Raw genomic sequence first — 17,732 nt, forward strand, 5'->3', positions numbered from 1 at the left:
AGGGATCAAATGCATGTCCTCTGCAATGGCTGGCAGACTCTGGTTCACTGTACCACCAGGGAAGTCCTTCCTTGTTCTTAGCTCCTGCCTCTCACCCCTCTAGAGAGGAAAGGCCTAATGAAGAGCTGGGCTCTGGCTCCTCCAGCCTGAGTCTCTGTCTTTCCCCTCCAGGTTCTGCTGCTCTCAATGAGAGATATGAATATTGCCAAGCTGACTTCCATCGACGTGCCCCTCTTCAATGCCATCGTGCAAGATCTGTTCCCCAGCATTGAGCTGCCGGTCATTGACTATGGCAAGGTATTTGATCCCCAAGACTTCCTGGCCTCTTGTGTGAATGTGGATCCTGTGGTGTCCTAGGAACAAGACACCTGGCTTCCAGGCCTTGTTCTGCCCTTCACTGGCTATCCATTCAACTGGCTATGACTTTGAGCAAGACGGTTACCCTTTCTTTGGGCTACTTTATCTATAAAGTGGGACTCCCTGGTGGTTAGGGAATGATGCAAACTTATTCCAACACTCTACATTCTCCCCTCAACTCCCCAGGCCCCGACTCACCTGCTCAAGGACTTCTACTCATCAGTTCCTTGACTTTATGGAGATCTCTGGTCCACTGGCCTTCTACTTTATACCCGTCAGCCCTCTCCTGTCTCTGCCTCTCTCCTCATCCTCTCTTTTGAGGAGAGACTGCTAGGAGCTGTTTGATAAGGGAGAAGACTGGGATGGAAAGGGCCAGGGGAGGAGAATTCTAGAATGTGTAGGAATTTTCTTCTCTGGCAATATGGCAGTTTAGATATCCTGAGTGATCCTTTCCATTGAAACCACTAAAATGCTGGATAAAGATATAAAAAAACACCTTTTAAAATGTATTGCTAAACTGGCAAGAAAGAAAGAATTCTGGGATGAGGAGGGGAAGTAAAAGCAGGGAGGCAAGTGAATTGCCAAGCTGGCTTTCTCCCTGAAAGGTTTTGTTGAATGTAAGACATGAGGAAAGGAGATAAAGTAGTTCAGGTTTTGAGGTATAACAGAAAACCCAGTCGTGCATAGACTTTGGCCCACAAGGGAAAACACCTTCGGTAAGTGGGAAAGTGAGAAACCCACCACTGAGGAGTGTCCATACAGTAAAGAAAGTTGCTTGTCACGACTGTTGGCAGTGAGAGGAAGGGGCAGAGTCTCCTTTGAGACTTCCTGACCTTGAGTCAGCCTCACATGGTTTCTGGTCATCGTTTATTTTACTGTGTACTCCCCCCAAATCTCAAATTTAGAATTTAATTTGAAGTATTTCCAGGTTGTTAGTGTCTCCCCCAAGCGACTGGCAGAAACAAATGCAAATTTTTTCTAGAAGAATGAAACTTCAACTTAAACGCCCAAAGAATTCTCGTAAAAGCCTAAGAAAATGAGCAACTTCTGGTCAAAAATCACAAAACAAACAAGGAAACAAGATATCATGAAGGGAAGCCAGAGAACAACAAAACAGTGCAATCAGACCCCAGAAGACTACAGATATGGACAATAATCAGTACAGAATTCTAAAAGTACCTACATTTAATATGTTTAAAGAAATAAGAGAGAAGTTTGAAACTGTGATCCAGGAACAAGATACTTCTAAACAGAGTAGACTTGAAAAGAACCAATAGAATTGCTACAAATGAAAAAATATAATTGAAATTTGAAAAACCCAACAACCTCATTATATTCAGAGAGGACTTCAAGGTAAAAAGGTGGATTAAAAACAATTTTGTTTCCTTTTGAAAACCTGCTGCAACTACTCTAAAGGGATGTTTTTTTAAAAAGGCATCTATACCAGGAAGGATGGAGTGAATGAGAGAGGCGATAACAACAGAAGTATAGACATAGGAAATAAATGAGTCAAGTAGTGACTTGTGTTGTGAATCTCAGCAAACCTGAGAGGCTGGAAGTAGGGAGAATTTTTAAGTAGGAAGTAGGTGTTGAGGGTGCTAATCCTCAGTCACTTAGTCATGTCTGACCCTGCAGTCCTATGGACTGTGGACTGTAGCCCACCTGTGGACTGAACTACAAGGGAAGCCCAAGAATACTGGAGTGGGTAGCCTATCCTTCTGTCCATGGGATTTCCCTGGCAAGAATACTGGAGTGGGTTGCCATGCCTTCCTCCAGGGGATCTTCCTGGCCCAGGGATTGAACACACGTCTCCTGCATTGCAGGCGGACTCTTTACCACTGAGCCACTGAGTAAAGGAATTAGACTTGTGGAAGCCCAAGAATACTGGAGTGGGTAGCCTGTCCCTTCTCCAAGGGGATCTTCCTGAGCCAGGAATTGAACCAGGGTCTCCTTCTTTGCAGGCGGATTCTTTACCAACTGAGCTATCAGGGAAGCCCACTGAGTAAAGGGGATGTAGCTAAAATAAGAAGGATTGGAGGCAGACTGTCTCAGGGCAGGTCCCCCCTTCTCTGTGTCCCTGGATGGCTGTCCCTTTTCCACTTTGGTAGAAGACTAGAGGGTAAAAATAGTAGGTCTCTGGTTTGGGGGACACAAAATATAGTTGAGGAAAGGAGAAAACCTTGTTAAAAATGGAGATAAAGAAACTTTCCTGGTGATCCAGTGGCTAAGACTCTGCACTCCCAATGCAGGGGGTTAGGGTTCAATCCCTGGTCAGGGAGCTAGATCCCACATGCCACAACTAATGAGCCAGTGTGCTGCAACAAGACCTGTCACAGCCAAGTAAATAAATATTTTTTTAATTAAAAAAAAAACTTGGGGCATGATGCTCAATATACATACACACACATAAATACACACAAACATGATAATACAACTAATTCTCAGACAGTGGAAGGACGTAGTAGAAGTGAGGCCTCTTAGTGTGTTTGAGAGATACAAGTAAAATCCTGCATATGTTTGAAATTATTTGGTTGCATTGGCTGTGTATTTTAGAAGGTCACACTCTTCTGGGACCCACATGTGTCATGGCTCTATAAGCATTCGTTTATTTTTTATTTTTAAAAAAAAATTTATTGAAGCCTAGTTGATTTACAGTGTTGTGTTAGTTTTGGGTGTACAGCAAAGTGATTCAGTTTTACATATATGTAAATCCACATATATATGTGTATATGTAATTATAATAACTTATTTATATATAATAATTATATACATGTATACATATAAGCCCAGGACCAGACGGCTTCACAGCTGGATTCTACCAAAAATTTAGAGAAGTGCTAACACCTATCTTACTTAAACTCTTCCAGAAAATTGCAGAGGAAGGTAAACTTCCAAACTCATCCCATGAGGCCACCATCACCCTAATACCAAAACCAGACAAAGATGTCACAGAAAAAGAAAACTGCAGGCCAATATCACTGATGAACATAGATGCAAAAATCCTTAACAAAATTCTAGCAAATAGAATCCAACAACATATTAAAAAGATCATACATCATGACCAAGTGGGCTTTATCCCAGGGATGCAAGGATTCTTTAATATCTGTAACTCAATCAATATAATACACCACATTAACAAATTGAAAGATAAAAGCCATATGATTATCTCATAGATGCAGAGAAAGCCTTTGACAAAATTCAACATCCATTTATGATAAAAACACTCCAGAAAGTAGGAATAGAAGGAACATACCTCAACATAGGAGAAGGAAATGGCAACCCACTCCAATATTCTTGCCTGGAGAATCCCATGGACAGAGGAGCCTAGCAGGCTTCAGTCCATGGGGTTACAAAGAGTCGGACATGACTGTGTGACTACCACCACCTCAACATAATAAAAGCTATATATGACAAACCCACAGCAAACATTATCCTCAGTGGTGAAAAATTGAAAGCATTTCCCCTAAAGTCAGGAACAAGACAAGGGTGCCCACTCTCACCACTACTATTCAACATAGTTTTGGAAGTTTTGGCCACAGCAATCAGAGCAGAAAAAGAAATAAAAGGAATCCAGACTGGAAAAGAAGAAGTAAAACTCTCACTGTTTGGAGATGACATGATCCTCTACATAGAAAATCCTAAAGACTCAACCAGAAAATTACTAGAGCTAATCAATGAATATACTAAAGTTGCAGGATATAAAATTAACACACAGAAATCCCTTGCATTCCTATACAATAACAATGAGAAAACAGAAAGAGAAATTAAGGAAACAATTCCATTCACCATTGCAACAAAAAGAATAAAATACTTAGAAATATATCTACCTAAAGAAACAAAAGATTTATAAATGGAAAACTATAAAACACTGGTGAAAGAAATCAAAGAGGACACAAATAAGTGGAGAAATATACCATGTTCATGGATCAGAAGAATCAATATAGTGAAAATGAGTATACTACCCAAAGCAATCTATAGATTCATTGCAATACCTATCAAGCTACTAAAGGTATTTTTCACAGAACTAGAACAAATAATTTCACAATTTGTATGGAAATACAAAAAAACCTCAAATAGCCAAAGCAATCTTGAGAAAAAAGAATGGAACGAGAGGAATCAACCTGCCTGACTTCAGGCTATACTACAAAGCTACAGTCATCAGGACAGTATGGTACTGGCACAAAGACAGAAACATAGATTAATGGAACAAAATAGAAAGCCCAGAGATAAATCCATGCACCTATGGACACCTTATCTTTGACAAAGTAGGCAAAAATATACAACGGAGAAAAGACAATCTCTTTAACAAGTGGTGCTGGGAAAACTGGTCAACCACTTGTAAAAGAATGAAATGAAACTTTCTAACACCATACACAAAAATAAACTCAACATGGATTAAAGATCTAAACGTAAGACCAGAAACTATAAAACTCCTAGAGGAAAACATAGGCAAAACACTCTCAGACATAAATCACAGCAGGATCCTCTATGACCCACTTCCCAGAGTAATGGAAATAAAAGCAAAAATAAACAAATGGGACCTAGTTAAACTTAAAAGCTTTTGCATAATGAAGGAAACTATAAGCAAGGTGAAGAGACAGCCTTCAGAATGGGAGAAAATAATAGCAAATGAAGCAACTGACAAAGAATCTCAAAAATATACAAGCAACTCCTGCAGCTCAATTCCAGAAAAATAAATGACCCAGTCAAAAAATGGGCCAAAGAACTAAACAGACGTTTCTCCAAAGAAGACATACAGATGGCTAACAAACATGAAAAGATGCTCAACATCACTCATTGTCAGAGAAATGCAAATCAGAACCACAGTGAGGTACCATCTCACGCTGGTCAGAATGGCTGCTATCCAAAAGTCTACAAACAATAAATGCTGGAGAGAGTGTGGAGAAAAGGGAATCCTCTTACACTGTTGGTGGGAATGCAAACTAGTATAGCCACTATGGACAACAGTGTGGAGATTCCTTAAAAAACTGGAAATAGAACTGCCATATGACCTAGTAATCCTACTGCTGGGCATACACACCGAGGAAACCAGAATTAAGAGACACATGTACTCCAATGTTCATCGCAGCACTGTTTATAATAGCCAGGACATGGAAGCAACCTAGATGTCCATCAGCAGACAAATGGATAAGAAAGCTGTGATACATATACACAATGGAATATTACTCAGCCATTAAAAAGAATACATTTGAATCAGTTCTAATGAGGTAGATGAAACTGGAGCCTATTATACAGAGTGAAGTAAGTCAGAAAGAAAAACACCAGTACAGTATACTAATGTATATATATGGAATTTAGAAAGATGGTAATGATAACCCTATATGCAAGACAGCAAAAGAGACACAGATGAATAACAGTCTTTTGGACTCTGTGGGAGAAGGCTAGGGTGGGATGATTTGGGAGAATGGCATTGAAACATGTATATTATCATATGTGAAACAGATCGCCAGTCCAGGTTTGATGCATGAGACAGGGTGTTCAGGGCTGGTGCACTGGGATGACCCAGAGGGATGGGATGGGGAGGGAGGTGGGAGGGGGGTTCAGGATGGGGAACACATGTACACTCATGGCTGATTCATGTCAATGTATGGCAAAAACCACTACATTATTGTAAAGTAATTAGCCTCCAATTAAAATAAATTTAAAAATAAAACACACAAAATTTTTATTAATGCCTAGTTGACGTACAGTGTTGTGTTAGTTTCAGGTGTACAGCAAAGTGATTCAGTTTTATATATATGTAAATCCACATATATATGTGTATATATTATACATATTTTATATGATGTATAATTACATATATATTTATATGTATATTCTTTTTCAGATTCTTTTCCATTATAGGTTATGACAAGATATTTTATATGGTTCTTTGTGCTGTAACATTGTTCAGTTGCTCAGTCATGTCCGACTCTGAGACCCCATGGACTACAAAACTCCAGGCTTCCCTGTTCTTCACCATCTCCTGGAGCTTGCCCAAACTCATGTCCATTGAGTTGGTGATGCCATCCGACCATCTCTTCCTCTGTTGTCCCCTTCTCCTCCTGCCTTCAATATGTCCCAGCATCAGGGTCTTTTCCAATGAGTCAGCAGTTTGCATCAGGTGGCCAAAGTATTGGAGCTTCAGACTTAGCATTAGTCCTTCCAATGAATATTCAGGACTGATTTCCTTTAGGATTGACTGGTTGGATCTCCTTGCAGTCCAAAGGACTCTCAAGAGTCTTCTCCAACACCACAGTTCAAAAGCATCAATTCTTTGGCTCTCAGCCTTCTTTATGGTCCAACTCTCACATCCACACATGACTACTGGAAAAATGAAAAACTACTGGAAAAACAAAGGTCTGACTATACGGACCTTTGTTGACAAAGTAATGTCTCTGCTTTTTAAAATGCTATCTAAGTTTGTCATAGCCTTTCTTCCAAGGAGCAAGCATCTTTTAATTTCATGGCTACAGTCACCATCTGCAGTGATTTTGCTGTAAAGTGGGTGCTTGTTTATTTTATATATAGCAGCTGTATCTGCTAATCTCAAACTCTTAATTTATTCCTGCCCTTTCCCCTTCTGGTAACCATGAGTTTTTCTTCTGTGTCTGTGATTCTGTTTCTGCTTTGTAAATAAGTTCATTTGTATAATTTTTTAAGATTCCATGTAAGTAATATCATATGATATTTGTCTTTCTCTGTGACTTCAGTTCAGTTCAGTTCACTCGCTCAGTCGTGTCTGACTGTGACCCCATGGACTGCAGCATGCCAGGCCTCCCTGTTCATCACCAACTCCCAGAGCTTACTCAGACTCATGTCCACTGAGTCGGTGATGCCATCCTACCATCTCATCCTCTGTCGAGTTACTTAATCCTCTGTGTGACTTACTTAATATGATAATATCTAGGTTCATCCATGTTGTTGCAGATGGCATTATTTCATTATTTTCTATCACATCTTCTTTATTCATTCATGTTGATGAGCATTTAGGTTACTTCTGTGTCTTGGCTATTGTAAATAGCACTGCTATGAACACTGGGATGCATGTATCTTCTCGAATCAGAGTTTTCGTCTTTTGTAAGCATTTCTTTTTAACTTAGTTGGTGAGTTGTTTAATGTCTGGCTCCCCCACTAGACTATGGACCCTGAAATGGGATGAACACTAATTTGTTCTCAGCACCAAGCACACTGCTTGGCACCTACTTTAGAGGTTTAATAAATGTTTGTTGAATGATATTAGAAGATATTTGTAGAACTTTGTATCAGACATTGTGTTTCCTGTTGACTATTTTTTGAATACAACAGGCCTGAGGGTGAAGTACTATCATGACTCCCAGTTAACAGATTAGGAAACTGAGTCTCAAAGAAGTTCACTCACGCAGGTTCACATGGCTGAAACCTACGGACCCAGACTGGCTGACACCAGAGCCCAATCTCTTAACTCTGCAACTGGCCAACTTCCCAAGGAAAGAACAACTGTCAGGGTGCAAAGGGCCCTGGTGCCATTTTTTAAAACCATTTGAGTATTATCCTCCCAGACACTGGGGAGCTTTTGAAAGCCCTCTATATGCCTCACCATTTTTTTCCATTTCCTGTATTTCCCCTTCTCTCAGCTGCGGGAGACCATTGAGCAGGAGATTCGGGACATGGGCCTGCAGCCCACCCCGTTCACCCTCACCAAGGTCATCCAGTTGTATGAAACCAAGAATTCCCGCCACTCCACCATGATCGTGGGCTGCACAGGCAGCGGCAAGACTGCCTCATGGCGGATTCTCCAGTCCTCCTTGTCCTCCCTGTGCCGCGCAGGGGAGCCCAACTTCAACATTGTCAGGGTGCGGAGCTGGGGCAGTGGGACTGCTGTCCAAGACTTGAGTAGCAGGTGGGGGCGCCAGGATGTAGGGAGGGCAGTACAGACCAGGAGGGCGGCCTGGGAGGGGTGAGAGAGACCGAGGCTGAATACAAATACCTGGAAATAAAGGGACAGCCTGGGATTTGTGTCTGCCGGCAGCTCAAAACTCCCTTCCTGTGTCTATTTTAGGAGTTCCCTTTGAACCCTAAGGCACTGTCCCTAGGGGAGCTGTATGGGGAATATGACCTCAACACAAATGAATGGACGGATGGCGTCCTGTCCAGTGTCATGAGGACGGCATGTGCAGGTACCCAAGGGGTCGTGGGGTGGGGAGAGCAGATTCCTGAATTTCCTGAGGGGGTGGGCAGTGTGGGGATAGAAAACTCAGTTTGGGGGAAAAAAATGCTTGGAAATGCAGAGATCCCAGGAAGCAACTGCTTGCGTCTCCAGGAAGATGAGCATGGAGGGAGGGCAAGGTAACAAAGCTGTGGTTTCCTTCTCCTCCACCTCCTACCAAGACGAGAAACCAGATGAGAAGTGGATCCTTTTCGATGGCCCTGTGGACACTCTATGGATTGAGAGCATGAACTCCGTCATGGATGATAACAAAGTGCTGACCCTCATCAATGGAGAGCGCATCGCAATGCCTGAGCAGGTTGGGGAGTGGAAACTGGAGGGCCCCAGGGCAGGGCTAAGGGGAAGAGCAGGGCCAAGAGGAAAGAGGAAGTTCTATAGGAACAAGAAAGAGGAGGAGGACACCTGGACTCAGGGCAGCCTGTGAGACTGAAGAAGAGATGCCTGTCTGCCACGGACGCTGAGGACAATCCTATAGAGAACTGTGTACCAGGATGCGCGGTGGCAGAGACTAAGGCAGTCTCATTGCCACTGACATATGGGGGAATGACCTGCCCTTGTGCACCTGGGCTGTAATTTATGAGCTTTTGTAAAGAGCCCACCCTTTCCTACTCAATCAAACAATGTGAGGTGAAGAGAGACTTCTCATAAGGATGACCTTGAATAAGCCCTAATTTTTTTAAATAACCAAATCATTTGTAAAGCTTAGGTCCTTATTCATCCTGCCACACGTGGTACTCAGTAGAGACACCTTGAGGCATCAGAATTCTGGGTATTTTTACTACTGAGAGAAAGACAAGATTCTGACCAAGTATATCTGTAGGTGTCTCTCCTGTTCGAAGTGGAGAACTTGGCAGTGGCCTCCCCGGCCACCGTGTCTCGCTGTGGGATGGTGTATACCGACTACACAGACCTAGGTTGGAAGCCCTATGTTCAGTCATGGTTGGACAAGAGGCCAAAGGTATGAAGGAGATGGAGGAGCGGGAAGTAACCAGTGGGGCCTGGGGGTGGTGCACAGAATAATTCAGAGCTCCTGCTCATTCAATGCCAGGTGGAGGCCGAGCCCCTTCAGCACATGTTCGAAAAGTTCATCAACAAGATGCTGACCTTCAAGAAGGACAACTGCAATGAGCTGGTGCCCCTCCCAGAATATAGCGGCATCATCTCCCTCTGCAAGCTATACTCCGCCCTGGCCACACCGGAGAATGGGGTGAGAGGGGGCCAGGGCAGGAAGGGCTCTCAACCTCCCGGGAAAATGTCCGGGAAACGATGTGTCTGAGACACAATTGGAACATGAGGCTTGAGTGGAGCAGAGACTCCAAGAGGAGGCCTCACCAACTGTGGAGGCAGCAAGGGTGTGTATGAGGGTGTGTGTATGCGTGCACACGTGTGTCCACGTGGGCACATGTGCTGCAAGGCCAAACTCTATATTTATATCCAAATCAGATAGAGAGCACAATGGGCTTCACTATAATTTCCTGCCTGTATTTAAGAGCTGAGGATAGTTCATTTGGTTCCTCATTTCTCCATTCTTCTGAAATTAAGTATTAAATCTTGGAATCTGTGAGCCCTTGGGATACTGTTTTTGCTGGGAGGAGCTCCCCAATTAGTCTGATGAGGGGCTTTAGAAATTTCCAGATTAACTGATATTGAAGAACATTTTTGTTTAGTTTAGAATTATGGTGTAAGGACCAAAATTGGATATTTTTCTGCTGAGATTAAATCACTGCCTAGAAATGGTTCATATTGTTTTTAAGGGCATTACCAGCTCATTCAACTATTAATATATAGTTGTATAACAGTTAGGATCTATAACAGTATGTGTCATTCCTGGTATGATCAATATAAATTAAAACTATGTAGGTGAACTTGCAAGGTGACATGTAGGAAAATGATAGTAAGGTAGTATCAATGGCCCTCAACTGCTGAGGAGGACTGCTGGGGGAAGAAGGCTGATGAACAGAACAAAGAGAGGAGGGCAGTCTATGCCAACAGGATGACTTTTGCAGAAACACAGATAGGAGAGCCAGCCCCCCCTGGGCAGGGTGGGCTGATGGGTGGTGTCGGTGTGTGGTACCTCTTAGCTGTAGCAGAGACCCTGAGAAGAGGATGGTGAGATGTGTGCGAGTGTGAGCTGGAAGGACAGAATAAGGACTCTGGATTCAATACAGCAGACACCAGAGTCTCAGCACAACTTCCCGTGGTGCTTTTGTAGCTTAGTAGGTTTATGTAAATGTTTTGATTTAGGTTTCTCTACAACTACATGGTTTTCCAAACAGAACCAGGAAGGGAGGGAAATTTTAATTCTTTGTGATGAGTTGCCAAAATAGACCCCTCCATCTCTCTTTTTAAAAAACATGTATTTATTTGGCTGTGTTGAGTCGCATGGGCTCTCTAGTTGTGGCACTCAGGCTTAGTTACCCCACAGCATATGGGATCTTAGTTTCCCAACCAGGGATCCAACCCAAGTCCCCTGCATTGCAAAGCAGATTCTTAACCACTGGACCACCAGGGAAGTCTCTCTCTCTCTTTTCTATTCACCTTTATGTTGCTTAAAAAGTTTTTTTTTATCGGGGTATAATTGATTTACAATGTTGCATTAGTTTCAGGTGTATGGCAAAATGAATCTGTTATACAAATACATACTTCTACTCTTTCTTGATTCTTTCCCCATATAGACCATTACAGAGTATTGAGAGGAGAGATCCTGTGCTATAGAGTAGAGCCTTGTTGCTTAGCTATTTTATATATAGTCATGTGTATATGTTAATTCCAACTTCCCAATTTGTCCCTCTCCCCAACCTAGTCCCTTTGGTAACCATATGTTTGTTTTCTATGAGTCTGTTTGTGTTTTATAAATAAGTTCATTTGTATCATTATTTTTTAGATTTTTCACATAAGTGATGTTTTTCTTTGTCAGACTTACTTCACTTAGTATGATAATCTCCAGGTCCAGCCATGTTGCTGCAAATGGGATTATTTCATTCTTTTTAAAGGCTGAGTGATACTCCATTGTATATCTGTACACATCTGCTTTATCTAGTCCTTTGTTGATGGACATCTAGGTTGTTTCCACATCCTCACTATTGTGAACAGTGCTGCAATGAACACTGTGGTGCATGTATCTCTTCAAATTATGGTCTCCATCTCTTCAGTTAATAGATTTAGGATATTTCCTCTTCTCCTTTTCCATGCAGGTGAACCCAGCTGACAGTGAGAACTTTGCCTCCATGGTAGAGCTGACATTTGTGTTCAGCATGATCTGGTCGGTGTGTGCCTCTGTGGATGAGGAGGGCCGCAAGAAGATCGACAGTTACCTCCGAGAGATCGAGGGCACTTTTCCCAACAAGGTCAGCGCCTTCCAGCTCAGCTGTCCTATTTTTCTATAACCCTGATCCTCAGACATCTTGAGCCTCAGCCTGCCACCCAGCTCTCTTTCTTCTTCCCCGCGATCTATGAGTGCTTTTTCTGGGCAGGGAAAGCCAAAGACAGGCTTTGGTAATCTGACACACATTCCGTCCTCAGGACACAGTGTACGAGTATTTCGTGGACCCAAAGATGCGGAGCTGGACATCATTTGAGGATAAGCTCCCTAAGAGTTGGCGCTACCCTCCAAAGTCAGAGCCGGGCCTGGGGGGTGGGTCAGGCTTGGGATTGCTGTGGGGGGGAGATGTGGCAAGAGAGTTGAGATGACTTTCCAGAACAGGAAGCAGAAGCTAGAGGAAATGGGACAGGGTCCCTGAGGAGAATGCCTGATCCCCAGGCCCCACAGGAGGCAGGGTGGGTGATCAGAGAGCAGTGATGCTAGAGAAAGAGTGGGGAGCAGAAGGAAGCAGGAGTTAGAAAAGAGTGGGCCGTGATCTTGAGACACAGTCCCTTTCCCCACCCCCAGCTCCCCCTTCTATAAGATCATGGTGCCCACCGTCGACACTGTCCGCTACAACTACCTGGTGAGCACCATGGTGGCCAGCCAGAACCCTGTCCTGCTGGTGGGTCCTGTGGGGACTGGAAAGACCTCCATCGCCCAGAGTGTCCTGCAGTCCTTGCCCTCCAGCCAGTGGTCAGTGCTCACAGTCAACATGTCTGCGCAGGTGTGTGGCAGGACCCCCGGGCCAGGTTGCCAGCCCCTGCTCCCTCCCTGTCTCTGCTCCCCTTTGGGAGCCCAGTGCCCGCTGGACATGCCTCTCTAACCTCGAATTTCTCTCTTGGGACCCAAGCGTTCATTCTGTACCTTTCCCACCAGACCACATCTAATAATGTGCAGAGCATCATTGAGAGCAGGGTGGAGAAGCGAACCAAGGGTGTCTATGTGCCTTTCGGAGGCAAAAGCATGATCACCTTCATGGATGACCTCAATATGCCAGCCAAGGACACGTTTGGGTCCCAGCCCCCGCTGGAGCTGATTCGCCTCTGGATTGACTACGGCTTCTGGTATGATCGAACGAAGCAGACCATCAAGTATATTCGAGTAAGCATCCAGAGAATCTGTTCTTCGAGTCTCTGTTCCTTCCCGTGATGGGTTCTGTCCCCACTCCACTGGGACCCCAGGATAAAGTCCTGTAAGCCTGTGTTCCTCCCCACAGAGGGGGGTCCTGCCTTTCTTAGGACCCAGACATCTGGCTCCTTCGTCAATTCCTGCCAGTAACTCTCTTCATTGACTGCCCTGTGCTTTGTGACCAAGGGAGCCTGTCCTCCAACTTCTACTCCTTTCCCAGGCCTCTTACACCTTGCTTCCATGGCAACACTGATGCCAACCAGAGCCGCCCACAACACCCCTCTCCAGGCCTCTCCGCCTCCCATTGTTTCAGGAACCACCTCCCTGGTACCAATTCTCCACTCCCCATCCAGGATCCAGGAATCTCCTGTCAGTCCTGACTGTTCTCCCATGGGATCCTGAGCATCTTGTTTATTTTTCCTGAATCAACGGGCAGTCATTTCAGCCTGATTTCTGGGGCACTCATCTATCTGACAGGGTCCAAAACTCAACTAATAATAGATTCATATGTTTCAGAGAAAGAACATACATACACAGATACAAGTATATATTAATATATGTGTATATTAAAATAGAAGAAAATGTCCAGAAGATGTTATCAAATGTTGTGTGTGGTTTGTTTTTTTTAACTTACCTCTATTTTCCAAGTTGGGAACATGGATTATAATGATGACATAAGAACAAATAGGGAATTCCCTGACAGTCCATTGTTTAGGACTCAGCGCTCCCACTGCCAAGGACCTAGGTTCAATCCCTGGTCAAGGAACTAAGATCTCACATGCTGAATGGCATGGCCAAAAAAAAGAGAAAGAAATAAGAACAAATTAGTTACCTCAGTAACTCTGTGGACATTAAAAGCGTCCCAAACCCCTTCCTTTCCCTCACCTTTTCATCCCCATTACTCCATGTTTCTTCCTGCTCTTCCCTCTTCCCGTTTGTCCCTCCATTCCCTCTCATCCTCCTGGCTCCTCTTACATCTTCCCTATTTCTTTGCCCCTCCTTTTCCCCTCCTCCTGCCTGTCTCCCCCAACCCCACCTGACCCATCTGGTCTTTGCTGTCTAGGACATGTTCCTGATGGCCGCCATGGGCCCTCCTGGGGGTGGACGGACTGTCATCTCCCCAAGGCTGCAGAGTCGATTTAACATCATCAACATGACCTTCCCCACGGTGAGGGCTTCCTGGGGGCTGGGGGAGGGGCCATAGAAGGCAAAACCACCCGTGTCCTAGAGAATGAGGGCACAGATCACAAGCTGCATTCAGGGAGCTCTGATACTTGGAGGGGAGACTCTCTGCTCTCTGCAGGCATCTTTGCTTCTGCTGAGCTGGCTCTGGTGTGTGAAGCCTGACAGTCCCAGTGGGCAGAGAGTGGGGCCCAAGCAGATGAAGGGAAGGCACACCCTCCAAAGAGGAGACTAGAGCAGCTAGGGGAGGCAAGGGAAGAACCCAGGGGTGTCCCCAAACCTCAGAAATACAGACAAATAATAATGCAATATTAAAAAAAATCAGTACCAAAATTCAGGATGAACAAAACACCAACATTTTAAACAAATACAAGATCAGTATAGTGCCATGCTGAGCTACATGAGAGCCCGAGGCAAAAGGAAAAACCAACAGTACAGATCCTGTCTTTATTTAAAACGTTCGCATTTGTTCATTGTGGACAGTTTGCATTAATTCTGATTTTTAAATACACTAAAGTATGACTTCTCTTGATTTCTGAGGGGTGTTTTGTGCCCCTCCCCACTCTGCTCCCAAGTACTTTACTCCACTGACCCGAGTCCCCGCCTTGGCTAAAAGGCCAGGAGCTGCGAGATTGAGTCTGAGGGCCTGTTTCTAGGAGTCCCAGATCATCCGGATATTTGGCACCATGATCAACCAGAAGCTCCAGGACTTTGAGGAAGAGGTGAAGCCCATTGGGAACGTGGTGACCGAGGCCACCTTGGATGTGTACAACACTGTGGTGCAACGCTTCCTGCCCACACCCGCCAAGATCCACTACCTCTTCAACCTTCGAGACATCTCCAAGGTGAAACTCCATCTGACCCTGCCCCTGGGCCAAGCACAGCCTCCTTGGAGGTATTCTCCCTTCCTCAAAGTGAGCCCACACACCCCAAATCACCCCATCCCGGAATGCCATTTCCGCTAGAACTTCTGGAGGGACCCTTTTCCCTCCCTCCATCCCACTGGCCACGCCTCTCTCCCAGGTGTTCCAGGGCATGCTGAGGGCCAACAAAGATTTCCACGATACCAAGTCCAGCATCACCCGACTTTGGATCCACGAATGCTTCCGGTGAGGGTGCTGTGGCCCACCAGACCCAGGCCTCCCCAAGCCCAAGCCTCCACTCCCCCATCCCCATCCCCTGCTCTCCTCCCCAGGGCCACTTTCCTCTTCAATCCCAGATCTAACTCCAGCTCCCTCCCAACAGAGTCTTTTCTGACCGACTGGTTGACGCCGCAGACATGGAAGCCTTCGTGAGCATCCTAAGCGACAAACTCGGCTCCTTCTTTGACCTGACGTTTCATAACCTTTGTCCCGACAAACGTTCTCCCATCTTTGGTGAGCCAGGAGCTGTGGCCCCTGTAGGCTGGAGAGTCTTAGGAGACGGGTTAGAAGAAGAGGCGGGGCACTGGGGCCCAGGGAGGAAGGGCCCTCTGGGGAAGCCTGGGGAGGACCAGGCATTTGGAATCTGTCCCCTCTTGCCATGGCCCAGGGGACTTCCTGCGGGAGCCCAAGGTGTACGAGGACCTGACGGATCTGACGGTCCTGAAGACAGCCATGGAGACAGCACTCAATGAGTACAACCTGTCACCCGCTGTCGTGCCAATGCAGCTGGTGCTCTTCCGAGAGGCCATCGAGCACAGTAAGCACTTCCTGTTCCCGGGCCTTCTCCAGCATCCCGGTGACAGGGTACTCCAAGGAAATGGGGATCTCTTCCCAGATCTTTCTCAAACTGAGCCCCAGAAGTTTCCCTCCTCCCTGACCCCAGATGCGCTTGTGTCCATGGGTGGACATTTTTTCTTTGATGACGGTATTTAACAGACATGGTGAAGGTTGAATGGTGAATTGCTACCCAAGCTTCAGGCACTAACCTCTTCCACACTGGTGGGTCCCTCTACTGCAGCGTCAGGTGTCCCAGCCCCCAGCCTAGGGCCTGGAGGTCCCCTGAGCTTGCTCAGCCAAATCATTATCCTCCCTCTTTCCCTCCAGTCACACGGATCGTGCGGGTCATTGGACAGCCTCGGGGCAACATGCTTTTGGTGGGCATTGGGGGCAGCGGACGGCAGAGTCTGGCCCGCCTGGCCTCATCCATCTGCGAGTACATCACCTTCCAGATTGAGGTCACCAAACATTACCGGAGGCAGGAATTCCGAGAAGGTAAGGCTGGGTTTCTGAGACGGAAGTGGGTTTGGGACTGAGAGTGAAATAGCAGGAGGGAGGGAAGCCAGGTAGGGAAGATGGTGTCCTGTATGTGTCCCTGGCTGGGGGACAGCTTTCTAATTAATAGAAGAGGAAAGACAGACAGAAGGGTGAATCTGAAAGGTCTCTGTCTCCCCTGGCCCAGATATCAAGCGTCTGTATCGCCAGGCTGGGGTGGAGCTCAAGGCCACGTCGTTCCTTTTCGTGGACACCCAGATTGCTGACGAATCATTCCTAGAGGACATCAACAACATCCTTAGCTCGGGCGAGGTCCCCAATCTCTATAAGGCGGATGAATTCGAAGAGGTGCGATGCTTCTACACCCACTACCAGTTGATTCTGGCTTTCCTAGGTCCAGAGGATGCCGCTGTCGCGCCCCCTCTCCAGCTCCTCCATTAGGTGGAAGAACTGTTCCTCTTGGGCCTTCTTCCCTCCCTGGACCCTGGTGGGCAGAGCGGCCTTAAAACCCACACCCCGTGTGCCCCGCTGTTCCCTCCCGCCCTGGGTGCTGTCCTGGAAACCTCCCCCCTCTGACTGTGGCGGCGTTCACCAGATCCAGACGCTCATCATAGACCAGGCGCGCGCTGAGCAGGTGCCAGAGTCCTCGGACAGCCTCTTCACCTACCTCATCGAGCGCGTGCGGAACAACCTGCACATCATCCTCTGCCTCAGCCCCGTGGGCGACCCCTTCAGGTGACTCCCGTGTCGGCCTTCTTCTCCCTCGGGAGTTGGTGTGTGTTTGGGGGGCCACTCCTCCCCGCTCCTGGTCTCCCTGCCTTCTGCCCCCAAGACTCCGGAGTAGCGCCAGCCTATCCCGCTGCGCCCACGTGTCTCCGCGTCTTACGTCGCAGCCTGCACCAGGGCGTGGTTCAGCCTGCCGGATCTTTAGTTGTGCCATGTGGGATCTAGTCCCCTCACTAGGGAGCAAACCTGGACCCCCTGCGTTGGAGGCGCAGAGTCTTAGCCACTGGACCACCAAGTCCCAGCCTGTGCCTGCTTTCAGCAACTTCCTGTTACTTACATGGGACTCATCCTCTCCTTTTTGGTAGATCAGTTTTGTTTATTTTTCTGGAAGGTGAAGGCTGTTTTTTCTTTTTCTTTCAAGTTTTAAGTTGTGGTTTAAAAAAAACTTAAATTTTACCATTTTAACTGGTTTTAAGTACATTCACACTGCTATGCAGCAGATCCTCAGAGCATTCTTGTCTGAGACTGTAACTCGATACCCAGTGGGAACTGCCCACTTCTCCCACCACCC

At 46.0% G+C, this 17,732-nt stretch overlaps 1 protein-coding gene across 1 annotated transcript in view; it reads left to right on the top strand.

Moving 5' to 3' along the window:
- The window catches only part of DNAH2 (dynein axonemal heavy chain 2), a 102,360-nt gene that overhangs the window by 57,654 nt on the left and 26,974 nt on the right, over positions 1-17,732 (top strand). The window contains exons 38-55 of the mRNA XM_068977985.1: positions 172-297; positions 7,974-8,192; positions 8,399-8,516; positions 8,728-8,864; positions 9,387-9,524; positions 9,615-9,773; positions 11,761-11,913; positions 12,089-12,180; positions 12,456-12,654; positions 12,807-13,031; positions 14,122-14,226; positions 14,897-15,085; positions 15,264-15,349; positions 15,486-15,616; positions 15,771-15,920; positions 16,268-16,435; positions 16,623-16,783; positions 17,031-17,170. Of these exons, the coding sequence (XP_068834086.1) occupies positions 172-297; positions 7,974-8,192; positions 8,399-8,516; positions 8,728-8,864; positions 9,387-9,524; positions 9,615-9,773; positions 11,761-11,913; positions 12,089-12,180; positions 12,456-12,654; positions 12,807-13,031; positions 14,122-14,226; positions 14,897-15,085; positions 15,264-15,349; positions 15,486-15,616; positions 15,771-15,920; positions 16,268-16,435; positions 16,623-16,783; positions 17,031-17,170 (2,696 nt within the window). The remainder of the gene's footprint in view (positions 1-171; positions 298-7,973; positions 8,193-8,398; positions 8,517-8,727; positions 8,865-9,386; positions 9,525-9,614; positions 9,774-11,760; positions 11,914-12,088; positions 12,181-12,455; positions 12,655-12,806; positions 13,032-14,121; positions 14,227-14,896; positions 15,086-15,263; positions 15,350-15,485; positions 15,617-15,770; positions 15,921-16,267; positions 16,436-16,622; positions 16,784-17,030; positions 17,171-17,732) is intronic.

The sequence above is a fragment of the Capricornis sumatraensis genome, chromosome 8, assembly GCF_032405125.1.
Source record: "Capricornis sumatraensis isolate serow.1 chromosome 8, serow.2, whole genome shotgun sequence".
Lineage (NCBI taxonomy): Eukaryota > Metazoa > Chordata > Mammalia > Artiodactyla > Bovidae > Capricornis > Capricornis sumatraensis.